The sequence below is a fragment of the Apis cerana genome, linkage group LG13 (assembly GCF_029169275.1).
Source record: "Apis cerana isolate GH-2021 linkage group LG13, AcerK_1.0, whole genome shotgun sequence".
In the NCBI taxonomy this organism is placed as follows: domain Eukaryota; kingdom Metazoa; phylum Arthropoda; class Insecta; order Hymenoptera; family Apidae; genus Apis; species Apis cerana.
This window is the reverse complement of record NC_083864.1, coordinates 4,157,749-4,185,397: the sequence shown is the minus strand read 5'-3', so window position 1 is coordinate 4,185,397 and position 27,649 is coordinate 4,157,749. Positions and strand designations below refer to the sequence as shown.

General features: G+C 46.9%; 2 protein-coding genes across 15 annotated transcripts in view; one reads left to right on the top strand and one right to left on the bottom strand.

The window, feature by feature from the left end:
* LOC114577681 (uncharacterized) overlaps nt 1-27,649 on the bottom strand; it is a 163,376-nt gene that overhangs the window by 123,300 nt on the left and 12,427 nt on the right. For 12 of the 13 annotated variants that reach the window (XR_009832359.1, XR_009832358.1, XM_062083675.1 and 9 more), the window contains exon 2: nt 19,620-19,645. The exons of the other annotated variant lie outside the window; for it this stretch is intronic. Coding sequence is in view for 10 of the 12 variants with exons in the window: in XM_062083675.1 (XP_061939659.1) it covers nt 19,620-19,645 (26 nt within the window). In the remaining 2 variants the exon portion in view is untranslated. The remainder of the gene's footprint in view (nt 1-19,619; nt 19,646-27,649) is intronic. 13 annotated transcript variants of the gene reach the window in all.
* LOC107998826 (uncharacterized) lies at nt 9,996-12,252 on the top strand. Of its 2 annotated transcripts, none has more exons than XM_017058315.3 (3): nt 9,996-10,496; nt 10,596-10,775; nt 11,920-12,252. In XM_017058315.3, exons 1-3 carry the CDS (start codon nt 10,224-10,226, stop codon nt 11,968-11,970), a joined length of 504 nt encoding a protein of 167 aa, XP_016913804.1. In that variant the 5' UTR covers nt 9,996-10,223; the 3' UTR covers nt 11,971-12,252. The 2 variants fall into 2 exon arrangements, with proteins under 2 accessions (XP_016913804.1, XP_016913803.1); XM_017058314.3 differs by having other exon boundaries at nt 10,138-10,508.

Below are 27,649 nucleotides of genomic sequence, written 5' to 3'. Positions count from 1 at the left end.
ACAACTGCGACGGGAGGTCTCTGCGATTTTATGCGCGAATACTTCTTATTTTTCTTTTTCTTTTTTTTTTTCCTTTTCCTTTCCAAAATACTCCTGTTGTATTACCGAATAATCAAGAGAATTTAAAATTTGTATACAAATTTTGAAATCTCGTAGATTATCTTTCTCGTCGGATGATAAGAAAAACAAAATTTCGATGAAGACAGAGGAAGACGGTCATAAACGGTGTAAAAATCTGTGCGAGAGAACGGGCACATTGACGAGGACATGGACATGGAAGAAACGTAGAGTCGAAATGTTATTTCTAAACCCGAAAAGTGTCAGGCTCGGGAAGAATTGCTGTGCACAAAATCGCACCTGGCCACGTCCCCGAGTCACTTAAATCGTAGGTGGCGTGAAAATTGAATGGCCAAGGTGTGAACCATAGAAAAGATCTTTCTTCGGTTGCGGTGTCGTCGTAGAGAGATAGAAATCCTTCAAGATCTTGCGCGTGTTTCCTACCACCTGGTAGGAATCGAGAACTCGTCTCAAACTTGGATCTCGGCTTTATTCTTTCCAACCGCATCCCCCTCTTTTTTCCCTTTTGTGCGGCCACGCGACCATCGAAATAAAAGGTGGATCGTGATGCGTTTAATTTATCCATTTTTCCAAATCCCTATCCTTATCCCCTTCCTTCCTTCCTCTTCCGAAAGAGGAATATCACGAGAAAAATATCATCGAAAAAAAATATTCGCAGAGACGTCGACATCAAAAATTTGGAAAATAAGTTCGCAGAAATATCTCTGGTGTGATGTCTCCGTGCGATTCAAAAGACACGACTGCGAGGATGGATCGTACGTGGTCGACAGAGAAAATTAACGTTTCGAGAAAGGCGAGATAGACGGTCGCGTTGGAGAAGACCGATCCGGAGGAAATGTCCGTCACTGGTGCGAGGGGGAGGGGGAGGGTGGTGGATTTCTTTCCCCAGTGCGCAGCCCAGTGGCTTCTTTTTCGTTGGGATAGGTCCTGTCGGGGGCACCTCATTTCCTTTTGAGTTGACCGCCACGGTGGGGGGGACAATTCTACAACGACAATCCCTCCCCCTCTTTCCACCCCCGCTGCTTCAGCATCATCCATTGAGTCCGAGCCGACAATGGACCGTTGGTCCACCGCGCAGGGAGAAGCTAAACCGTGAAAGAGAGACGAGGACGGAGCGAGGGAGGGAGGGAGGGAGGGAGGGAGAGGGAATGGAGAGGTCTCGGGGTATATATCTGAAAATACCATTCATACGCGAAGGCTAAAGTCACCATTCAGAAACGACAATCCCAAAAACGAGCTCGCCACCGGAGAAAGTGCGATGGACTCGGCCGCACTTTTGTCATCCGCACTCTTCCTCGTCCTCTCCTTGAGCTGTCCATGAGCCGAGGCGTGTCAACCTCGTGTTGTGAAGAACGAGCCTCCTGTCCACCAGCCAACCAAAATCGTGGAGGAGATCACTCGTTCGTGTTCCGGATGGAGGTTCATCATCCTTCCCCCGATCCATCTCGAGACGTCATCAGCTGAATTCGGCTCCAACATTTCGCCGCCCGATCTTAGACGCCGAAAATATCGAAATATACGTCGGGACGTCGCGAGAGAGGACGCCGATTTCGCGACCGATCCGAGTAATTAGAAACGGAGGGAGGGGAAGGGGAAAAATACGCGCAGAGTCTAGTTTGAAAGGAGGGAAGGATGAAGGCGGGCATCGGGCAAAGGGGGGTGAATGAGAGTGACCTTGACAAAACATCGCGGCCACGGAGCGAAGCCGTTGAGCCGCGAGAACAAAGAGATTCTGTCATCCTTTGTCAGACAAAGTCCCTATCTCTGTCTCCCCGCGGCTTTCTCTGTCTCTGCCGACTTTTATCTCCGCCCCTTTCTCTTTCACTTACTTTTATCTATTTCTATTCGCCCCTATCCGTGTTATTACACGGCCGTTTTCACCTCCTCCTCCTCCCCCTCTCCTCTCATTCTTCGTGTCGTTACTTCATCGGCCACTTTCACCGGACTTCAACTCCAAGGTAATTTTAATTCAAACATTCCTAGATTTATAGATAATTTAACAGGCTATACCGTCGAAATGGTGATGGCCATTCGAAGGCGAAATTAAAGGCGGACATCGTCGAGCTGAACGATCACCTTTCCACGCTTGCACCCTAACTAGGGGCCGAAGACCTTTAGAGAGGCCGATCCTAACTCCTCTCGTATCCTCGTCGATATCATTTCCCTCTAATTTCGATGACCAACCCTTCTTTGAAAATCAACTCTCCGGGATTTCGATTGCGACGAAAATGGAAATTTCTGGTCGCCTCGTACCTCGACGGAAACGAAGGAAACGAAAGGAGCGCGTCGAGCTGTCGATACCAGAGAGATGTGTGTAACGTTTATGTAACGTCGCTACACAAGGGAAGAAGAAACTGTTGGAAGAGAAAGGGGGAGTGTAGAAAGGGGAGGAGGCCGGGACAAGTTGGGAAAACACTTAGCCGCGCGACTAATGCTTTTATCGCGACCCTTGATTTCAGGGCACGGCCGATTTTCGGCACAAATCAAGGCATTTGTCCCCCTCCCCGTACCATGGTAAATATGTTTTCTGCGTCCCCTGCGTGAAATAATGCGTGCAAGGGCCCGTCAGCGCGTGACAATAAGCGAATCTCTCGCTCGTGAGGGTGAGAGATAGACCGAGTGGCGGAAGAATGGTACTTTATTAGTGCCTCGTAACGCAACGGCGTTTCCAGCGGGAGGTAAGCATGCCAAATATTACGGGACGGAGAGCGTTGTCTTTGACGGAGGCACGCTGGAAACGAAGAAGAAGAACGGAGCCTCTGCGAATATGTGGATACACTCTTTGCGTATTCCGTATCCGAATTTATCGGGCGCGTGGAGTCGTGTTTAAAATTTTTGCAAACTGAAAGTTGAAAACGCGTCGAAAACGCGTTCGTCAAATGACAAATCCATATTCGCCGAATAATTCTCAAAATAATTCGCTCCAGTATCCTAATCCTTGTGCGACGGAATATCGAATCAACGTGTACGGAATTCCCAGACATCTCCTCGAACCAGAATCCCTCTCTCTCTCTCTCTCTCCTCGAGAATCGAATTACCCTCGTCGAATTCCACGCGGGCACATCCTCGAGACCTCGCGGAAATAAAATGCCCGGGATATGAGTTCCAACCCAGTCAGTTCAGCGACTGACCGCCCGGCATCACGGTGGCAGCACCTACCGTTCCAACAAGGGGCAAGCAACCCCTGAGCCGGAGCCACACGGGGAGGTGGAGTAGCCCGTGGTGTAGAGGAGGAGAAAGGAGGAGGAGGAGGAGGAGGAGGAGGCACTCCATCGCAGTCCGTCGCCTCATCTAGAAGGTGGGAGTAGCCGGCGGGGTGGTTTTGTCTTCCCTTCCCTAGCCCTCCACAATCCACCTGGCCCCTAATGCGCCTGCGCTCGAAAACCACCCCCGTGCAGCTTCTATCACAGCCTCTCCTCTCTCTCCCTCTCCTCTTCTCCCCCTCCCTTCGCCACCCTCGCTCCCCGCCACTGCGCCGCGTGTCCTCTCGCGCGCCACCCCTCTATTGATTTTGTTACAAACCGGCTCCAACCCCCGCGACTCACCCACCCCGAGTCTCGCGGACCTCTGCGTTGGAACGATACGCGCCGATGCGTGTATATATGCGTCTTCACACGCCCGTGTTTATCGTTTATTCGTGTACATAAGCGCGATATGCATGCTCTTAGACGCATCTGGATTTCAGGGGCTAACTTCGCTCTCCCGAACAACCGGGGGGCAAAGGAGCCTTCCTTCCTTCCTACTTTTTTTTCACGAGTGGAAAGTATCCCGAGTTGAAAAACTCGTGTCGCTTTATCGATTCGTTGCCCGATGATAATCAACGATAGGAGGAGGATTGAAAAAAATTATCGGGTTATGATATTTCCGCTCGTTCGAATCGAGAATTCGCGAGATTGTCAAAGTTGCATCTATTTATCTATTTATTCGAGGCCTCGTCTATTACTTTTTCAAACGAATCCAGTCGCGTGGTGTCCGCACAAGTGTCAAGTGTCGTGCACAAGAAGCAAGTGGTTCGAGAGAGAGAGAGGAAAAAAAACAAATACGATAAACGTAATATATTTCTCGCTCTTCCGTGCCACTCGGTTTTTTCTTCTTTTTTCTTTTTTTTTCTTTTTTTTTTTTTTTTCCCTCGTTACTCTGGCCGATCGTATATACGCGCAAGCAAGCAACATTCGGGCAGCCACTCGGTGGTCCCCAACTGGTTCAAGTACCACGTGCTCTCTCGTGGTCGCCCTTGCGCTCACGTCCGACCAAGAAGAAGTACTCGAGAGCATTTGCGGTGGATTTGACGGTGCTTCTCGCCACGGGAGCCCCACTTCTGGCCGCCGGTAACCATGGGGTTCTCTCTCCCAGCTCTCCCTCTTTCCCTCTTCCTTCTCTCCTCTCTCTCTCTCTACCCTCCCCCTCCCCCTCTCTCTATCTCTCTCTCTCTTCTTCTCTCTTGCCCCGCCTCGTCGTTTCTACGCTTTTTTCTCGTTCACTTTCGAGAGGCTCCATATGATACCCCGTGATAATCCCCCGCCTATCGACTAGGGACTCCCCCTCTCCCTTTCTCCCTGTGTGGATTAAAAGGGTGCCTTCTCCCGGCTTGCGCCAGATTTACATTTTCTTTTTTTCGTTTTTTTCCTCTTTTCTTCTTCTTCTTCCGTTGGCCTCCTCACCGTTGGCTGGCTGATCCCGAATCGTTTGGAAGTTGTCTCGCGAAAGACGTCGAATAAGCGAAAAAACGTGGGATGTCGTGGCGGAGAGAGGGCCTCTCCGCTCGATCGAAGAGGAAGAAGGAAAAAAGAAGAAGAGGAAGAGGAAGATGATGATTGATATTTATCAAGGAGGCAACAGCAGGGTGAGATATATTCAGATCGACATCTGGTGGCTTCGTTTGCGCAAACGAAGCCGGCTTGGTCCGTTAAGCCGGCTCCCGCGTAAGTCAGGCGTGCGGAGATTCAAGAGCCTTGTTTCGTGGGATTGCCGGATCTTCTGGCGATATATCACGGCGGCGGTTATATACACGATCCAATTTGAGACATCTTCACAGTGTCTACGGGGTGTCCGGTACGAAGCTTGTCGTCACAAAGAGGAAGCGGGCAACGAACCCCCTTCCTCCCCGCTCGATACGTCCTCACTCTTGGAACGAGAGATGCAAGAAGAGAGGACCATGCACGCAACCATCGATAAGATTATTCCAAGATGCATCGATCGTCCGAGAAAATTTTATCGGATTATCGAATCTCTCGTGAAGGAGAATCAATTGAGTATATTCGTGAATGGAACTTGTTGTTTTTCTCTTTTTTTTCTTCTTCTTTTCCCCTCCCCCGACGAAATTGGTCGAAGGATTCGGATCCTCCGTCGCGAGGATCTCCGAGAGAAATCCGGTCGGGCGGGCAAAGTGGGTTAATAAAGCGATATTAAAGCCGCGGGGGGTGTACCGTGGAATCCCCAATGTCCACTCCGGAACGGACACTTTAGAACTACGGAATTACATGGACGGACACCGACACCCTACGATCCGCCATACCGTTTCATTATCTTCCGCCTATCTCGGCCGCCTACATATATTCCCTTTCTCTCTCTCTCTCTCTCACGATCTTCAACGATCGCACGCGCGAATGTTAGAGAGAGCGGGATGGTTATCGTGGTAAACTTTACAAACACGAAGGTTGGCCACGTTATTATCCCGTAATCCCGGTGTTTTACATGTTATGAGAATGCGCCGGATGGCCCCGCGACCTTCAATCTTACGTTATTACTCGGTTACCGCGGGTCCATCCACATATGGCTGTGGAAACCACCACCATCGCCGCCTCCACCCACCACCACCGCGGTAGCCGCGCATGATTTTGCATAAATTTCACGAGTCGAAACACCTCGCGCCTGGACGACGACAACGATCTCCCCCACCAGCGCGAGATGCTATAAATTTGTATTTCACGGGTCCAGAGGGCCGCCTCTGCGATTATATTGTTCTCCTCGAAGAAGGAAGGGGTACGATAACGAGCCTCGAAATCGTGGGGACGGACGATGACGACGGTTCGTTCCGGGAAAGGAGAAAAATCTGGAAAGTAAGGAACAAGGTCGATCAAATCTAGTGCGATTTTCGCGTGTGTTTTGACAGCTCTTGCCACGCGCGCTCTCAGGATACGCACGGCAACTCGCTATTAAGTGCATTAGCACGCTTTTAATATCATAGAGATCGCATTTATGGGGTTGTGCGCACGGTCACGGGGGTCTGCGTTCGCGTGCACGGTGGGTGTGTCTGGTTTCATTCTTCACGCACATCGGACACGTGGCCGAGACACACGAGCTTCTCTCTCTCTCTCTCTCTCTCTCTCTTTCTTTTCCGCCTCTTTCTTTCATCCCTTGATTGGCACTTTAAAGCCGAACAACGGGCAACGACGCGGAGAAAGCACCCCGCATCCGTGTCCACGAGATCCACGTCGTCGCCCCGTCGCCGTGTGTCCATCCAAGTTGCAGCCAATAAATTGATCACGATTTATAGGATTTATCGATCGTTGTTTCTCTCCCTCGATTCGAGACGACAGATTCGTGAACGGGAAGAGCGATTACCCCTTCTCCTCTCGTCGAATCGAATTATCATATCGAGTCCATCCTCCACCCGATTATTCCCCCATTTCATTTTCCCCCGTTTCTTTGTTTTCCTGTCTCGCATCACGGTCAATTAATAGGAGTCATTTATAAGGGCAAACCGGAGAATCTGGGAATCCGCAATCCACCGGGGAGCAATAAATCTCAAGTCGGCGAGCGGGATGGAAACGGAACCCCTCTTGTAAGCTGGTTGTATTGTAGCTATTACCGAGCCATGCATCACTAGGTAACAACCACACCACGGTTCACTATCTTCGTCTCTCCCTCCCTCCATCCCTTTCCCTCTCTCTTTCCTTTCCTTTCCATCGTTCTATCCTCTCTGCCCCCCTTTCCCTGTCCTCCGTTTCTCCTCTCCCGGGAGGAGAGCGAAGGAAAACGCGGCGTAGAAAAACGGGACGTCTGGGAAGTTACGCAGCTGATATCGGGGCATGGACCACCCAGGTGTGCTCCGTGTGTACGTTTAGCAGAAGCGAAACGTTGGGGTGTTTCGACATTAAAAGCGAAATATTAAGCCACGCACGGAACGGCATCGTGAATGAAACGAACCCGAAGCAGCGTCGTATCGCGAACCGTTTTATGACTTTTCGAGCCTGTGTATAAACCCACGATTCCCGTACTCGCTCCCGTTGGAAACGATCTTAAGAATCGCGTCGTAGTCCGTCCCGATATTCTCAATCTCTCCTGGAAATTCCTGGATGTAGGGAAAAAAAAGGAAGGGAAGGATGAGGGAAGGGGAAGAACAACAGGACAGAAAACAGAAGACGCGGAAACCAGACGCGTGTGGAAAAGAGAAGAGCAAGGGAGAAAGAAGGAAAGGAGAGAAAGAAAGGAAAGGCCGGAAGGAAATGCACGTCCATCGTCCATAGTCTCTCTTTCTCATCGGACGACCATCGGTTGGAAGAACGGAACACACAGAGTAGTTGGCTGCGCGGGAGGAGGGGGAGGTGGTTGTCGAGGGGTGGCTGGCGCGCGGGATGGTTGACGAGGGTGGTACCTGCCTTCTCCTCGCGCCCTCACCGGGCGCTATAGTAACAATACGGGGAAACATAGGGAAATCAATATGGCTTCCGTTACCCTCTTCCCTCTCGCCTCTCCCTGTCTTTCATCCTCTCGCTCGCCCCGCTTCGCTCAGACTTCGACTCTCTCTCTCTCTCTCTCTCTCTGAACGCTGGCTCCGTTCCTCTCGCTTGCTCGTCCAGTTTCTCTCCTTTTGACACCCTTCAACCCTCTTTCCGTCTCTTTCCCGGTCGGTCTCCCGCGCTCAGCGCGGACGGGTGAACCCATTATGAGGGGGTGTTACTCCGGGCCAATCCCCAACCATCCGGAGAGAGAAAACTGAAGAGACGAGAGTCCAAGAAGGGCGCATGTGCGTTGCTAGGGCCACCGGATGGGTCGTGTAGTTCCGCGCGCGAATCCGGACACCCGGTATACGTGGTCAAGCCGGTTCGCAAGAAACCGCGCCATTATGCTACGCAGAGAAAATAGGCCTGCATTATGAGAGCGTAAAACGTTATATGATAAAACGACGTTGTTGCGTCGTTCGGATTTACGGTTAAATATGTCGATAACGGAATGTGGAGTGACCATGCTTGGACGATTGTCGGATGCCAACTATTGTATTTCCAAATTCATTGCTATATATTGTATATTTTTATGCATCTCGTAATCTTATTGGGCGTATCGAACATTGAGAGTGTTCAATACTGCGGAAAATTTTTAAATAAACTCCCACAAATAGGATTTTACTATTGCATCGTGATTCTGATGTGTGATCTGATGCGTGCGTTCGAGAGAAACGATCGTGAGATCGCATCAGAATTCGATACAACAAGAGAAATGTAGTTTTGCCTTTTTGCGTTGCGTTGAAAATAGCGGAAATACTTTCTCAAGTTTAGAAAGAAAATATGTCAATGAAAAGAAAAAGAAAAAAAAAAAAGAAACGATGAAAAAATTCAAAAAAGTGGTCAATCGTGATAACTACTACAGTCGATGAAGGATTTTTTTTTGGAGGTTGGCCTGCTTTATTATTTATTTGCCATTAAGAAGTTTTTGTCCATCTTCTCGATAAACCCAGTTTTCTGTGCACACCTTCAAGGGTTAGGGGCATCATTATATAACTTTCCAAAGTTTTTTTCAATCCTTTTCCCCATCAGGAACGATTTTAATACTGGATGAAGCGGGACCAAGCGGAATATTAGTTACATATATATTAATATATATTTTAAGGTTTTATTCGCAAGACCCTTCCAACGAGAGTCCCCCCCCTTTTTTCTCTCCTCCGTGAGAAGTTTTTTAGGTCGATTTGAAGATTAGTAGTTGGCGATGAAAGGATCCATAGGAACCTGGTTTATTCGTGGATTTGAAGAGTCCATCTTCTTTTTCCTGAGTAGCACCGGACCACGGGAAAACTTGCTATAAACGATCTTTATATAGTAATTGACGGTTCATACGAGCACTAGCGAGAAAGTTACTTATAAAAGTAGTAACGTTTCGTATTAGCAACCCTCTATTAGCCAATAGGTGCAACACAAACCTGAAGGGATTTCCTGCAGAGAAATCTTCATTATCGACAAAAGAGATGGATTCAGAATTAATAATAATTTCAGAGCAAAATTTTAAATGAAATTCGACGATTGTACAACTCACATCTAGCTTCAAATTCTACAATATCGTTCTATTAAATTGCACGAAATAAGTTAATATATTTTTTATCCCCAGTATATAAATATACAGCTGTCGATAAAGAAATATCCTTCCACGCAGACTTTGTCGATACAAAGGACAAATGAATTGTCGGTAAAAGCTGAAACTGCAAGCAGTTACCGACGGAAGATGAATGCCTTTCGTCGATAAAAACATTCACATCTTTACCATACTGGCTTTCTATCCTAAGGGATAGGGTTGCTAAATTATTAAATAAATCTTTGAACGAACAAGATTTGAAACGCTTTTCCTACGACAAAAAAAAATAAGGCAACATAAAACATAGAATGATGCAAATATTAAAGCAATGATGAACAAATTAACATCATTTTTAATAAATGATTAGATGTAAAATTTAAACTTTCTTATTATTACTTTCATTAAACTAAATAATCGAAAAAATTATAATATTTATATCATTATTCATTATCTGTACAATATAATCGTTACTAATCCTATTCAAAAATTTGAAAGGTCGTGTTTATCTTCACATACAATCTCATTTGAATATACGTATACGTATATTATTATTATAGAGAAGATATACAAACGTATACGAAGAAGAATTGCCTATTGTACAAGAAGAAGAGCCTATATCAAATCTTCAGTTAGTTGTCGGTTAATGTCGTAAACGGTCTCTAGCGATCGATCAATTTCTAATTGAGGTAAAATTTAAAAAGAATTTGATATACATCGACGAAAAATTCGATGAAATAATATATCTATAAGATAAGAAATAATATATATATATATATAAGATTTTAAAAGAAGATAAAGAAAGGAAAAGAAAGGAAACGAAAGGAAAAAAAGAAGGGAAAAGAAAGGAAGAGAAAAGAAAAATGGCATTATCGATAGCCTTGCCTCTATCTGGCCTAGAGCCTGAACACTTTGCCTCTATAGGGGCAAGAATTTTGTACGAACGAGGTTTGAGAATTTTGTCTGGCAATCCACCGATTTCACCGAGTACCGCGAGTGAATCAAGTGGGATCTCCAGTCTCATACCCTCCACCACCGAATCATCAACACCCAATGAAACGCCAATTTCATCAAGACCGGAAACACCAGCCGAGGAAACGATCAAGAAGGAGGAAGGGCAAACGAAGGAAGAGGAGGTGTGTGCGTGTGTGTGTATGAATTAATTACAAAGAATTACGAAAAAGAGGAAAACAGTAGTAGTAAAGTAAGATAATTTGAAAATTTTTCGTTTTCAGTTACCGCTCCGAATCTATTATAGGCAACGCGACATATTGAATTTAGGAGCGAATCTCAGAGAGCCGTTCTGGCAAATGAGAGTTCCAACGATGCCACGATACGATTTCAAAAGTTTCGTAGAGAATAGGTCGGTGTATTATCGGTTAGGCGAATTCGGATTAACGGAAGATTATCCAACGGTGAGTTTGTTACATTAAAAAAAACGACCAATGTACTTTTCACGTATAATGTCATGTTTAATACGAACAACAATTTATCTTACATCTTGCATCAAAACATTTCAATTATATCGCATAATGGACAATCACTGTTTTAAACTTTATTCATTTAGTCCGATCGATTTGTTATTACCTCTCAATGGTCCGCTTATCAAACACTGTATTAAATTATACTTTGATGCGATAAAGATATTTCGAATAATTTCAAGTCTCGTTTAATGCTTCTTAGCTATAATTAAACCGTAATAAACTTTTTTCTATCTTTCTTCTACCTTAGAAAGACCTTCAAAAGGATTGTCTTCCCGAAAGTGTTTCCGTTCGAGTCAATCGTTATCACGTGAAATACGTCCTTACTTCCTAATCTCATTGCCTTCCGTCTGCCCTTCTATATTCTGTCTAAACATTTCCAATTTCTCACGGCTCAATTTCGCGTTAGCCTTTGCCACGGATCGAAATTGATAAAAGACAGGTAAACAAACGATCAAACCAAATGTCCAGTATCTGAACGGCAATGATTTTTGCCAATAATCGTGATACGGAAATTGAGTGATCTTCGTGCCGAGAACGGAGAATTTGCTCAGCAAAGGCAACGATTCGATGTGTTGACGCAATTCTTTGATTTGTTTAATACCCTAAAGAAAAAAAGAGAAAGATCAACGAGAGCACGAATCAAGCACGTTTCAATTTTTAAAGGGAAAAGTTCAGTGATTATTATTTTTTAACGTACTTTGGAGAATTTATATTTGAAATCCGACAATCGAGCATCTTTGATTTTATTGTGGACTCGACGATAGCGTGTCGTTAAGAAATTTTGCATGGCAAATTTCTTTCCTTCCAACTATCTCAATGATGACAATCAAATGATCGAACGAGATACGGGGAAAAGAACCAAATGAATCTTCGTAAATTTGACAGATTCGATCAGTCCTCTTCCTTTGATTAGGCCATTTTGTGCGAGTCGAAAAAATCGGAGACAAAACAAACTCGACACGTTACATCGTAGGAGGCGTTAAACCTGTATTAAGAATTTTTAATTTCAAATTTTTAAATGTCCTCTCTCTTTACATCGAATATTCTTTTTTTTTTCTTTCTTTCTTTCACACAGAGAATGTGCACAGATTGTGGGTTCTGCGAACCATCGCCATACCTGTTTTAATCTGTCGACATCGATGTTGAAAACAACAGACAAGAAGAACGACGTTGCGAACAACTAACTGTCATAAATAGATAGACAAGCGGCGGCCGGCTCGAATTCACGAAGTGAAACCAAAAAGAAAAAAAAACCAAAAAAAAACAAAACAAAAAAAAACCAAAAAAAAAAAAAGAGACCAGTGACAATGTACATAAAAAGTACACACGTTTCTCTCGAGGAAACATTAAAAAAAGAAGAAAGCATTGATCTTTTGGCGCCTAAAAGAACGCGAAAGTTCTATACAAATAAATAATCAACGCATTCGAAAAGTGAATCCACCAAATGTAAAAAAAAGTTTATATTTCTATTTTTTCGCGCGTTGGTGGCGTACTGACCGAATGATTGATTGTCAGATACATAATCGGTTTTGAAGATTTGTTCAAAAATTTTTGCGATATTTTTATTCTTCGCTGACGCATTCATTTTTTTTTTTTTTGTTTCACGCTTTATTCGTACTAGACAATTGTGGTAATTTTTATTTCACAATTAATCACATTGTTTAACCTGTGTATCTGACAATCGAACCCTTGTCGAATTATATCGAATTATAGCCGGTAACGGGCTGCGATTGATCTACATAGCGTATCTTTGCAAATAAAATATTATAGGTAAAGTATACACGTTGAACAGGGCAGGTCATACAGCTATGCAATTTATGCATAAGCATAATGATCGATTAGGTTGGAAAATTCCACTGTTCAATTGTTTTTTAAGTTTTTAGAATAATTTTCATCGAGCGATTCTAAGAGAAGCAAACGATTTTCTCGCTAATGTTTTTTTTTTTTTACTCTTTTTTCTTTTACAAAACGTACGGAAACACGTGATACCAATACGTTGCAAGAAAGAATAATTAATTGTAATAATATTAAGAACGCCAAATTAATGGGGGAATGTTTAAGAAAAAAAGGATTGTTTAACGAGGCTTGTACGATTTTTTTAAAGAATACTGAATCCTTATCGATACTGTACAGTAAATAGAGCGCAAAGAATTTTTCCATCTTCCAGTCAATCGCGACATGATTAATAATCAATATCAATAAGTTGGAAATTCTACCCGTGATATTTTTTTATTTTTTTCTTTTTTTCGCAGATAGAATTATTAATAAGCATTCCATTAAGCACATCTCTTTGTGTTGTGAACGACATAGCAACCTATTATAATATTACGAACAATCGACCAGTGCGCTATAATTATAATTGGCTTATACATTTTCACGATAAATGTAATGCGCGCTCACAGAGTATTATTGTAATTGTACCGAAGCTATTTCACTAGAGTCTTTACTGACCATTGTTTATAAGCGGGTAATAAACAATATTTTATAACGACGCCACGTTACGCTCAATTATTTAACTAATGCTCGTTAAGCATACGATTTTCATTCATTATCTCGTATGTATTCCCCATGTATCTTTACCTCTTCTGTATTCTCGCAATTTTTACAAACGAATCGAAATGCGGGTTGACGTTTCAGCTTAAAAAAAAAGAAAAAAAAGGAAGAAAAATCGACCCTCGTGTAATCTCATGCATCTTTAGGAAAAAAAAAAAAAATCCCATCAACGATCTCGATCCTTTAGAAACGTTCATACATCCCCCGTATCGCAACTTTCGACGAATCCATCAAAAATACCAGGATTACGATCGGAGATGCGACATTACGGATAGATTCGAACATTTGGCGAATACTTTTGAAACAAACGCGAGCACGAAACGAATAGATACGAATTTCTCGTAATGATCGTAATAATTTTGAAAAATTCGCGAATCCTTGCAACAGGAAATCAATGGAGCTTTATAGGATATCTCCAAAATAAAATAAAACGATGGTTCTCCAGATGTGCAATCGAGATCGAAACGATGATTAAAACCGATACTATCCTTGCTGCATCTCGATCCCCAAGATGGGACGCGTGAGCGCGCGCACAAAGGCCCGTTTAACCGTTTAACCGTGTCCGTTCGGAACGGCGAGAGATCCTCCATCGCATGTGTGCGCGTGTACACACGATGCGACGCGATCGTGTAAAGAGGCGCAACGTGCGAGCGTGTGAAGGGATGCGCGACGCGAGCGTGGCGAGGGCGATGCGAGGGGATGTATGCGCGCACGCATGCACGAGTGCGCGAGTGCGTGCGTGGGTGCGTGCAACGCGCGCGAGAGATGTGCACGACGACTATTCAGATATTGTTGTTATTGTTGAGGGAACAATCGGCCGTCAATAGGCTGCCCCGGCACAATGTATCTATTCAGGTGCGGTCAGGGGTGCTCAATCGATCGGCCCCCCTTCGCGAAAAAGCCTCGCGAAAGAATCGTGCTAAACTCTCCCAACGCTAGATGCACGCAACAGAACGAGGAGATATCGTGGGGGATATACTCGAGTTTCCTTCGTCCAGTATCGCGTCCCGCCCTCGCCAACAATTTCGCCAAGGAACGGGTATCATGGTTGTGCATCGCGCGTCTCGAGGGGGCGGAACAGGATGAAAGGGGGTGGTGAAAGTCGGCGGATCGTTGGAAGATCGAAGATCGTTATTATTATTATTATTATTATTATTATTACCTTCGATCCGATTCCGGTATATTCTCTTACAAAGGGCAAAACTCGGCCGGCCAATGGAACCAATGGGCCGGTAAACGGCGAAACGATGGTCGATGGTATTAAGCGGCGACGGCCGAGATAATTATCAACATTTAAATAGGCCGAGCCGCGTTTTGGCGTTAATTGCCGATGATTAGATGGATCGTAGGTGGAGGGGAGGGGGTTATGGGTAGGAACACGGGCATAAATCGGGTATCGGTTACACAGTTATTATTATCATCCGGCCTGTGCCGGTATTTAAACCGATAAACGGCTCGCGGAGTCGCGGAATGGCGCGGTGTCATTGTTAGATTAGCGCGGCGTTGGAGGAGAGGATCGAAAAGCGTGCGTCCCTCCTGCGTGACGGACGGACGGTACGGGAAACGGGACCCGGGTTGGGAAACGAAGGGAGGGAAAAAGAGGGCGCGTGTGAGAGCCACTGCCTCGCGAGTGTACCAGCCTTCCCTGCCCATAGCGATGATTACGTATGCGGGAATCATTGTCGAGTAACGCGCGATGCACATGCAAAGGCCAAAAATCGTCGAAATCAGTCGAGTTCAACATCAGCATTGTACCTGGCCTTTGTCTCTGCCTCATTGTTGTCGGTACTCGGTGTACAACGTACACGTACGTACAGAAAGCGAGCCAGAGAGAAAGAGAGAGGGAGAGGGAGAGAGAGAGAGCACGATGGGATAGTTCGTTGGTTGGTCCACGGGAACCACACATCTACAGGACCTTCGCTATTTGCTATTTATGCTAGCGAGATCCCGAAAATCGGAGCATTGTTGCTGGTCCGCTCCGGCATTGACTAGAAAATCGATTCGAAAACCGACGAATGCGGCTGGGAAACTCGCTTTCAACGTCCCCAAAATATCTGTCCACTTCGCTTAAATATTACAATTTGGATAAATATTCGGCTCGATCCGACCCGATCCGACCCGAGTAGAATCGCACTCTGGCTTCTCAATTTCATCCGCGCGCCCTTCTCCCCCGTGGACTCGACGCTTTTTTTTTTTTAGATCCTCGTTAATCGACCGAATCGTCCCAAATCCGCGCAGCTGTCGTCGCGAAAACCGCATCGAAATTGCTTCGCTTTTCACCGTGAAACGTGAACACGCGTCGTATAACGGATAACCGGGCCATGCTCGCGCGTTAGTTCGATTGATTCGTTGCATTGCCAAGTTTTTGCGGCGACCGACTTGGTCGTCCGCTCGTCTAAGCCGGAAAACGTCCAGCAATCGATTTGCACGACGCGGGATTTCCCGTCTCAAAGGAATCGACGCGAAAAACAGAACGACCTCGAATACTCGTGATCGAAGAGTAAGGAAAAATTCTTATCTTTTCCAACATTTCTTCTAACCCTACATTCTTACGTATGTTACAGTGTAAATCTCGCGCGGTTGATCAAACGTTTCCACGTTTTCTTTTCGGCTAAAAGTGGATATCGAGATACGATACATTCGTAAAGCATTCCACCACTACGATTCCACCACGATCGTTTTATCGTATCGCGTCGAGTCATGAAACGCGTATGAAATTTTCAACGCGACAGATTATAGAAGACTATGGAACGGATGGATCCGGAGTAATATTCGAACCGCGGTAGCTCGGGGAGGGGGGCGGGAACAACGGATGCCCCCATGATTTTTCGCGTGTACAAAGGTATACACGGAGAGGGCCGATAGGATAAGATTTCCGTGGCGATATCGGGACGAACGAGTGGAGGAGGGAGGGGGGAAGATAGCGGATGAAGGGGTGAGGAAGAGCAGGCGGAGGCGGAGGCAGTGGGGGTGCAGAAGGAGGCGAAGAGGGGATAGGAGGAGAAGAGGGCATAGAGCAGCTGAATAGGAAGCGACACAATGGACCTGGGTGGCTGTGGAGGCGTGTTATCAAATGGGTTCCTCATTCACATACTGCGGCCTGAGCTACCTGTGTCTGTCTGTACCGGTGTCTGTCTGTTATACTTATTCATACCGCCCATTGTGTCCTCCACTGTTGAGTCGAGTTCAGTTCAGTTGAGAACGCGATGGAACGTGCCACAATGCACGAATATGGGCTGCGCTGCTCTGCCTCCCTCTCCCCCCTCCATCAAAGCTAACTCTTTCTCTTTCTCACCCTCCCCCTTTGCCATTTGCCACCCACCATCCACCCCAGGCTAGATTCGTTCGGGCGACTGAAAAGAAAATTGTGTTGGGAAATTGTATCCGCGAGAAACCCGGCCGATAATGTGGAATTCTTGGCGAGGGAACAACCCCCAAGATTTCGTCGTGCCGTGCCTCCCCTTCGAGCTTCCAAAGAATCGGCGACGATTTCTTAAATTTCTTCCAAGGATTTCGAAAGTTCCAAGACCTCGCGATAAAAACGGTGATAAAAACTGAAGAACGAAGACCCAATCTATTCTTCGGGAAATAACGAGAAGGAAGAAGAAGAAGAAGAAGAAAAAAAGGGCCCTTCTCCAAAACTTTAAACCCGTTTAAAGGTAAAAAAAAAAAAAAAACAACTTTTCTTCTCGGGAGAAATTAAGAAATACTTGCGCGAAAATACTTTTTCCAAAGTCGAGCTTGGAAAAAAGCCTTCTTCTTTGAATCGAGAAAACGCGAATCGGACCGAAGTGGAAGAGGAAACAACCCCTTACCCCTTACCGATGAAATGACGGAAAATCATTCGTTTTCGCCAATTAATTAAAAAGAGTTCCGAATTCGCGGAAGCGGTTGACAAAGAGAGTGACGGGAGGATCGTTGAGTAAATGATGGGCCATCGATCGAGCAAGGTCTCCACCCCTTGGCGTTCCACCGTTTTCCCATCGAACAAAGAAGATCGGGGAAAGAAGGAGAGAAGTTGGAGAAAGTGTCGGAGGGCACGTCAAAGTCAGACGTCAATTGTTCGCGAAGGAAAGCACCGATGCCCGATTAAGTCCGCAAGATCACCCACCCTTCCCGCCACTTTCGTATCTCGCGCCCGTCCCTCCGCTTCTTTTCCTCAACTACCGTCCTCTTTCTTTTCACTCCACGTAACGAAGATAATTACGCGGGCACGGAGGACGTGCACGATCATCGACGAAACGACAAATCTATCGAGGGATGATACAGCCTATACCCTAATAATAATAATAATAATGATAAACCGAGTAACGGATCTGAATAATTCCGATTCGATTTTCGGCGACGAAAGAAAGTAAGATGAGGCGTTTCCGTTTTCGGGCTCGAGGATGGACTTCGATTTCGCGATCAGGCGTGTGTAAACGTGTGCGTGACGCGAGTAGCGAAGGAACAAGGTTGAAAGAAGGTTAGAAAAATCGGAAGGAAAAAAAGAGAGGGAGGAAGGGAGGGAAGAAAAAGAGCAATGCTGCGGGCCCTCTCTTCTTCGCAGCAAGAAACGTAGGAAGAGAAAAGAGCGAACGTATTACGTATAAGCAGGCATAGGCTCTGGATGAGCCACACGCGGACGCAACGGCATACAAAACTCGCTCAATACGTCATTCAACCGAAGAATACGGTTCGTTCTCGCCATTTTGCTCCCAGAATGAGAGTTTCAAAGGGAATTAAGGATTCAAAGGCATCTTTTGCGCGGCGCGCACAAAACGGCCAGCCACGATCTTCTTTCTCTCGCTCTCCTCTCTTCCTCCCTCTCTGTCTTGCTCCTCCTCGCGATTCTCTTACTCCTCTCCTCGTCTATTCGCCTCTCGCTCCTGCCCACTGTCTCTGTATTTACACGTCCCTCTCCTTCCCTCTTCTGCTCCTCCCGCGGGAGGGCATAGAACGCGCTCTCAAGACGGGGCGATTCGAGGCGGGCGCGTTGCGTGTACACGCGCCCACACACCAAAAGAACTGAAATCCGTACAAATCGTTGTACAATAAGCGGAGCGGTGGTTAACGCGCGCGGCACGGCGTCCGCTTCTCTCTATTTCGCCTAACAGCGGCTCAACGTTTTCGTATATATATATATATATATATATATATATATATATATATATATATATATATATATATATATACCAGACGCCAATGAAGAAATCCGCGTGAATGGGCCGGCTTCAACAACAAGAAGCTGGCCAAGTTTCGAATATTCGAATCGTTCGCCATTGAAACCGACTGAAAATCGCGCAACTAAGACGCGGCGCGGGAAGAAGAAGGATCGGTGCAAGGAAATCGGGGAAACTGGAACGAATGTAACGCGTGTATGTAATTCGTAAACTTTGAAAAGAAAATCTCGAGGCAGATCCTCCCTTCCCTCGAATCGTGCGCCAAAAATTCTGCCAATATTTTAACAATACGTCCTAACCAACTTTGCGGAAACAAATAATCGATAGCGAGCTAATAAATTCAGATTCCTTACATGTATATATATATTTGTCACGACTCGGAGACATTTCAGATCCGTCCGTGTTATAACGCGAAAAAAGTTCCCCTCTAAGGAGGAGGGGTGGAAGAATCCACATTACATTCGGGTCGATCATTCTATTCTACGTCCACCAGTTTAATCCACGCGTGCACCCTAGCGAGGGATCTTCTTCGTTACGTTTCTCTTTTCTTTTTCCTCCGCCGTGGAACAAATTCGTGCGACGATTTCCGTTTACAATGGAGAGGGAGAGGAGGAACGAAAGGAAGGGAAAATCGGTGGAGCCAGTTGGCCAGTCTCCCCCTCCCCCTCCCTCCTCCCGATTGGCTGATTAACATAAAAATGCCCGTGCTCGTAAAGGGCATCGTATACATATATTACAGGCGTTATATGGATCGCGAGGGAGGGGTTATAGTTTCTGATTGTTATTCATATTCGAGGCCGGTAGCCACGCGACCGAGCATCAATGCGCGCTTCTGTGTTGGCTCGATATAAGCGAGAAGAAGAGGAGGGGTGCACGCGTAGGGGTGGGTGGATGCTTCCTTCTCAATGACACTCTTTCCTTTTCCTTTTCCTCTCTCCCTCTCTCTCTCTCTCTCCCCCTTTTTCTCCAACGTTAATGCCAACGAATCGTGGCGCACAGGTTTAAACGATTACTCACCCGCGGCTCTGTCTGGAATGAAAAGGGCGAAAGTGCCACTTACCGCGCCACGGGCCTCCGAGATTCCACCTGGAACAGAAATCACGTCCTAATGAGACCGGCGGAGTTAAACAGCAAAGTTGTAGAAATTGCCGGGGATTTCGTGCGGGGCGAAGGGGCAGGGGCCTGCCTCGCCCTTTTAGAACGCGTTTCGCGCCAAGTCAGTTGCGCCAAGTTTCGCGATCAAACTACCTGCTCGTCTCGACGCCTCGAAGAACGGATAAAATCGGGGCGCCTTGATTGAGCGAGAAAATATCTTTCCAATGTCGGAGGAGATCTTCGAACGAATTGGAGAAAAAAAATTTATACCATCTCCTTGGACGAGCGAATCGTAAATCGCGAGTCTGGACTGGCACGTAACCAGCGTCCGAATCCACTTTCTAATAATTGGGAAGCGGGAAGTATGGGCGAATGCTTGGGAGTTCAAGGTTCGCGTTCTATCGTGAGGGACGTGGAGAGGTACAAAGGACGAGCGTTTAGCAACGGCATGCGATTTCGATCCGCGGAAGAGGAAGGAGGAATCGGAAGAATAAAGGGGCGGAGTAGCCCGCAAAGTCACTCGACCTCCATCAGCCATCCTCTCTCCCGGGGCGACTACGGTCTATAGCCTCTACTACATTATATTTCTTTCGTATTTGCCTCTTCTCTTTCTTTCTCCCCTTCCCCTTTCTCTCTCTTCTCTCTCTCTATTTCTCTCTCCCCCTCTCTCGCGGCCAAACACACAAATGGCCGCACGTACACGTGCACACAAGCTGAGCATTGCCGCGGTCTTATCGGCAGTTATCGGGCCGTGATGTCACACAATGGGGCAGACAATGCTCGGTACAATACACCCCCTGCTTCTAAACCATTCAACCCTCGCCAACCACCTCCCGACTCATCCTCCTTCTCCAGTACCACCTTCTTCTTCTCCTTCCCCTCCTTTCCTTTCTCCAGGAACTCCTTTCCTTTCTCTCTCTCTCTCTTCAGGAATCAGAGCCAATCTCACCGACTTAATAAACATAATAGCTAACTACGGATGCAGTACTTCCGTACGATCTCAATGAGAGGTCCGTAAGGAGATACGCCCGAAAATCCTACGAGGATCAGACACCGTTATCGCGTATCGCTCGAGATGGCGTCCCCAGCACTCTCGTTGCGTTGCATTCACTTCGTACGAGAGCGAATCCACTCGCGGAAAATAATCTATTCGCGTTTATTCGTAACGACGATAACGTCGATAACACATCTTGAAGAAGAGCGGAACATCTTGGAAAAACGATCTGGAGGAACGATGGAAGGTGGGGAGGAAGAAGGGGATCGACGACGGAGGGTGAATCTCGGCACGCACCATCGAATCGACACCACGCCCCCATACGCGGCTCCACCAGATCCACCCCTACGATCGCGCAATATGCTAGCCTGCGTGTAATCACCCTAAACCACGTGCACCACGAGTCGATACACGAGCCATTGAAAAATGAGGTCAGGCGCCCATTATTTCGAGAAGTTTTCACTTTACGCGCATCCACGCGTACTGCCAGGGGGGAAGAGGAAGGGGAAAGAGAGAGAGGGAGAGAGAGGGAGAGAGAGAGGTGTAAACAGTATCGTCGGGGTGAATTCGGGATGCACACGGGCCAAAAAGATCGCGTTTCATTGATCGTGAACTATCCAACGGATTGTTTTTTTTTCCTTTTTTTTTTTTTTTGTATACGCAGAACCGAAAAACGAGAAATAAAAAAAAAAAAGAGAAAACAAGCTACACGATTTATCGACAACAATTACAGGGTTTGAATGCTGGCCCGTTTAGAGTTGTCAGAAGGGAGGATATTTCTGCCTTTATTTATATTTTATCTCTTTTTCATTTTTTGTTTTTTCTTTTTTTTCGTATGTGTCCAGTTAAAAAATATAAATCGAAACACGCTGCGAGGCTGACTGATTAAATAAAACTGGCAACAGTATATATATATATATATATATATGTGTGTGTGTGTGTATGTATGTATGTATAAATCAAATGAAGACTGAGGGAGAAGGGGAGGGGAGGGGAAGGAAGGGAGAAATGGGAAGGAATCCTCCCCGTCGGTAAATTTTATCACTCTGCAATAAAGCACGTCACGAAACACAATTACATCGACTGCTGACATTTCCAAGCTACATCTTTCAACGTGGGCCCCGCTCGCGCCAACGACTGCGGCTGTTGATACCTATCTACGGAATGGCATCGGAGAAGCGTTAATTAAGCGAGCAGATGCGCCCAGGAAACGGTAAATCATGCAACCCACCCTGTACGAATATAACACTCGCGGGCGTCAACCGTCTTATCTTCCTCCAGGTTATCGAGATAATGATAAATCGCTGGTTCGAATTGGCCCCTTCCATAGGAGAGCTTCGACGACCCCGACGATGAAGGGTTGACGATCCGATAACCGAAGAACGGAAAAGTCGCCCCTTTTCCGGGGCGACAACATCCTTTTGACGATACTTTTCATCCTCTTCTTTTCTTCCCCTTTTCTTTTTTCTTTTTTTTTTTTCTTTTCTTTTTTTATCATACCATCTCGAACCTCGATACGAGACGCGCTCGTGAAAATACGTGAAACGAACGCGTAAAAGCGCATCGACTTTTGAATCTCTCGTCGAAGAGAATGAGGGGAGGATTATATAGGGAGCGCGAGCGAGTAACCCTTTGACGATAAGCTTAACGACTCGGGTCCGAAAATAATAATATCGGGACGCGGTGCATTAACGAGTAATTAACTGGTTCGGTCGATTCGGCAGACAATCCGGAAGACGGCAGTAAAACAAGGTTAGCTCGCGGGGTTGAAGCGAGCGCGGCACCGCGGTGCTCGATGGTGGTGGTGGTAAAAGCGGTGGAAGTGGTGGCATCGGAACCGCCCCGGCTTTGCAACCCCGGCGAATGGAGTGACAATGCTGCCACGGGATTCACAGTTCTCTACCACCCCTTTTGTCTTTCCCCTCTTCCCTCTCTATCTCTCGCTCGAGCTGCCGTCCCCTTTCATCCCATTTGCAACTTTCCGGCTTTCCAACCGTCCGCGCCTTTCTCGTTTCTCCGCCACCCACGCACTCCCTTTATCCCCTAGTCTTCATACGCCGCCACACTTCTCGCCGCACGCGCACCTTAAGGCAAACGCCTCCTCTCCTTTCGAAACGATTAACTTTGTCACGTGGAAAAACAGATGGGGATGGGATCGAACATCGTTGATCGCGTTCGTTCCGATTTTTCTTTTCCTTTTCTTTTCTTTTTCTTCTTATTTCTTTCTTCCTCTATCACCAATCGTTCTTATATCACGACGAACGATTCACGAACCAAGAGTGCAAAAAGAGCGCACGGTTTAGATATACGTTGGAACGATAGAGGGGGCGAGGAACGAGGAGAGGCACGCGTGCCAGTTGAGTATAAAGACACGCAATCGAGTAGGAAAAAGGGTGGAGGGTGATGCAGGATGGTGAAACGTATCGAAAGGATCCACCACCCCTGTTCCACAGAAACGGCGTTCGACATCCCCTCTCTCCTTCCTTTCCTTCTCCATCCCTCATCGTCCTCGTCGTCGTCGTCGTCCTCGTCCTCGTCCTCGTCCTCGTCCTCGTCGTCGTGGTCGTTTCATCGCTCCGCTTGGAATCTCTATCTCTTTTTCCCTTCCTTTCTCATCCTCGATCCATCTGTCTCGCTCCCAGCGAGCCACCCTCGCACTCTTTCCTCGTATCAGATCGAGTCCCTCTATTTCGCGTCCTCTATTATTTCTTTTATCAATCTGCGCGCTTTCAGGACGCTTTGAGGCCCGTTGAAAGCTGCGTGATAAATCATGAAATGTAAGAACCTACTACACCCACACATCCAGTCACGGGAGGGAGCTACGCGCATTTATAGATATTTCGTACGTGTAAACACACGAAAGCGGCAACCCAACACGAAAATAGGAAGAGGTGTTAGTGTAACGCATAGGAGGATGTGTGCAACAAGCTCGCGTGCACGTGTAGGTGAGTGCGCACGTGTACGTGTATGTGTATATATACACACACATATGTATATGTGTGTATGTGTGTGTGTATTTACGAACGTGTGTAAATACGTACATATATAAGCAACGGTTCAATAGGCGGCATTGCCGGGGCGAACACAGCATCCATACAGCTCGCCAGATGAGGTCTTCTAGCTTCCGTGGAGTCCGCGTGAAAGGATGCCCCAATAATATTCCATTCACCAAACCACCCCCAACTTCCACCCTGTAGCTTTCCCTTCCGCGTATATATCCCATCCCACGGACCGGTCTGGCCCGTGCCCACCCGCCCATTGATTTTTCATTCGTTGCCTTTTCAATAGTTTGTTATGAGCTTTCCTTCGCCGATGTCTCCTCCTCTCCCGGGTTTCCACCAGGACCACCGGGCTTACTCTTCTTCCTTTGAAACCAGAAAACGGAACGGAGAGGAGGAGGGCTGGCGGAGAATTTCCGACAGACCAAGCCCGACAGACGTGCAACTGTCCCGGCGAATTAGATGCGTTTGTCACGAGTCGTCCGTTAAAGCCGCCACCACCACTTTTTACTCCATCTCGTCCTCGTCTCTCGAAATCACGCCGCCGTTCGATAATCGATGCGCGATAACGTGTAAAAATGCGCCGCGACGGGGAGAGCCGTGATGATTTGAATTTCAATATTTCGTATGAATGCGAGTGACAGGTGTTGGAGCGTCGAGGAGAGATTGGGATCGATCGAATTCGAAGGGTACGCGACGAGCTTCGAATGTCTCGCAATCGGTGTTAATTGAGCGTGTAGAAAGGAAACGATGGATCGAATGGATCGATGGTTGAGCCAAAGGAGGGGATCGTTTGAAATCGATCCGAGTGTAAGAATATTTCAGGCAGGAGAAGCGACGCGCGATTTTTATCGCTCGATTATCCATCCATCGAGAAGGGATAGAGGTTCGATGGATGATTTCAGGTTCGATCCGATTCGAAACCGGTTGACAGAGATGCGAGGAAAGGAGGGGGAAGGAAAAATTTTCGAAAGTATTTCCCCGCGAAACAGAGCGAAAATAACCTATAACTTTAATCAGGGATGAATAAAGGCAACCCTTTTCGGAGCGGCGCTGCGTCAAGGCGAAGAATGGAGATGAGGATGTAGCCGAGTATCGGCATTGTTTCCAAACAAAGCACGCCTTTCATACCACCGTGTACCCGCCCTGCAACCCCCATCCGCCTCGTCCACCCACAACCCCCGCCCGTGCACTCCCCACGGCTTTTCAGTCATTTGACACGCAAAGAAGTCAGGCAACCCGGCATTGTGGCGACCACCACCACCACCACTGCGACCTATTGTTACCAGACCACTACCATAACCACCACCCCCGAAATCCACCCTTTCCTTGTTACCCTCTTGCCACCTTTGTCGAATTTGACGATCGATTCGATGACACCGACCTCCTAAACGGAAACGCAGTTCAAACCTTTACCAACTTCCCTTTTAATCCCGGATATTCGACCAGAAACTTTGATGATTATTTCCCCAAGGTCCACCACCCGCTTCCATCCAACGAATACGTCGCGAAAGATCGCGTATTTAGACCCCTGGATAGATCGCAATTCTACCGTTCGACGGGGATATTCATTCATTCAAATTGCATTGCCAACTTCCTGAAACCGAGTTCTACCGAGAGACTCTACCGAGGCAAAACACGAGAATGGAACACGAGCGGAACAGGTATTCGGCGATGCATCGATACTACTAGCTCGGGGCTACGCCGGGAGACACGGTGTCCCGATGATGCTTCGACGAGCGGACAGGATTCGATGGACGCCTGCGTTTCGATCCGACGAGAATAACGTGACGCGATGAGAAAGAAGCTTTCGTTTCGAGATGGATCGAGTTTCGCGAAAAGGACGAGGACGTTCTCAAAAGACGTCTTCGGCAGCGCGGTTCGGAGAAGATAACGAGGACGCGCGGCGCACTGATCGGTGTGCACGTCGAGAGCGATTGCGGCCACGGTTGAACCGCGCCAACGAATCAGTGGCAGAGCGCGGCGGTCGCGAAAGCATCGACGGAATTATGCATCGGGCTGCATAATTCCGTTGCACACGGTAGCACGCGCGTCTGCGGCGTGCCGCCGCCGGAGGGGAAAAGTCGATGGCTCGTAATGTGACAAACGAGGCGTCGTGATACGCGTCACGAAAATACCAGCCAAATGCCCGATACGCTTCGTTCAGACCACGTTCTATTCGAATGTCGATACCTCGCGTCAGTCTTATTAATCTCCCGCCCGCGCCCGAGTATATAGGGATATATTGCGTATTATAGGCCGTAATGAAAAGTGACTCCCATGACGAGAAGAGAAAAGAGAGGAGAAAGGAGGAGAGGAAGGGGAGAAAAGGTGGCAGCAAGAGGGAGGAAGAAAAACGGAGAAGGAAATAAATTATATATATATATATAGAAGGAGAGAAAGAGAGAGGAGACTGCGGTACGCGAATTCTATGCACAATGCGAGTCCTCTCGCGGAAAGCTTGCGCGCGGTTGCTGCTCGAGATTTCCAGATTTCACGACGCTGAATAAGCTGCCGATGCAAATTTAACCGGCGCTGTCGTTTTCCCCGCAGAAAAAGCCTAAATGCGTGCCGGAATAATTTGAATTTTTTCCCTCGTTTCCGGCCGTACAATGCCACTCTCTCGCCGATCCGAGAGAAAGTTCGCGCGAACGAACTTCTCTCTGTGTCTCTACGACTCTCGTCTACCCCTTCAAACAATTTTCCGGCCCGATTCAAAATTCCGTTTAAAATTGAAACGAAATTTTCGAAAGGATAGCTAAGACCGATAGATATAAATTTAAAGGGAGGATAATGAAAAGGGGGAGGGGAGGGAAAAATAAAATAAAATAAAACGGGATAAAATAGACGGGAAAATCGAATAGTCCAAGTAAGCGAGGGAGGATGAAATCGGCTAATCTAAAAGACTGGATGGAATCAACGGGGAGGTAGATAGGTAGATAGGTAGGTAGGTAGGTAGGTAGGTAGGTAGGTAGGTAGGAGGACGCAAATAGCCACGTTTGCCGACAGAGGAACCTGTTAAAAGTTGGAAACTGCACTGACAGAATAGGGTGGTGGGATGAAAAGGTATACACAGGTGCAGCGGGACGTGTATGGATGCCAGTGTCGTCGGTCACACGCACAGGATGAAGGACGATCGCCGGGTAAAAGGGATCGAGGAGAAGCAGGAGGACGTTGGGTTGGTGTTGGATAAAAGGGGTGGAAAAGGGGGTGGTAAAGTAGAGGGGATACGGGAGGAGAGAGAGAGAGAGAGAGAGAGAGTCCATGCGAATATGTTATACGCTCAAGCTCGTTCGCTCGTAACCGCGCAGTAGAATAGACGAATTGTTCGGCAGCGGAGCTTTTGTCTATTTTACGGAGTTCCAAGGGCTTCCAGCGGAGGGGTGAGTGGCGAGAGCGGAGAAAGACACAGAGGGTGAGGGAGTGAGCTGAAAGCTCGGAAATATATTCTCAACTGAACGTTGTACGGATTCGCGCACCGGGCGTTCCTAATTATTGTTTTCCAGGCATCCGTCCTTTCTGGTTGCTGCGGTGACTGAAATTCTCGTTTCGAAACTTTCCCTTCACCGCTGGCGTCGAGGAATTACCGCGCGAACCACCGGTCGCCGCGTTCTTTTTTTTTTTATTTTTTCCACCCCCTCACACATCTCTTTTCGTTCCCATTCGAAGTAGACGCTGGTCCTACGCTTTATCACCCCCCTTCCCGTATCAAACGATGCGTACAAAATTAATAAATTAACGAAGGACAACGAGTTCTCCAAAGCGTTTAAAATATTTCGAATTAGCGTATCGTCTATGCGCGTAAGCGTTAATCGCGAAAATCGTCCCGATTTTAATATCTCTTTCTCTCATCATCTCGCAGGAGCGAGATTCTTGTATTTCTCATTATCGCGCATTCGAACGATATTTCGAGAAGGAACGAACGTCACTTCTTTTTGGAACGAGAACGGGAAACGTGCGAAACGTACGAGGAGACGCGAGGACGAAGGAATATGGGAATAT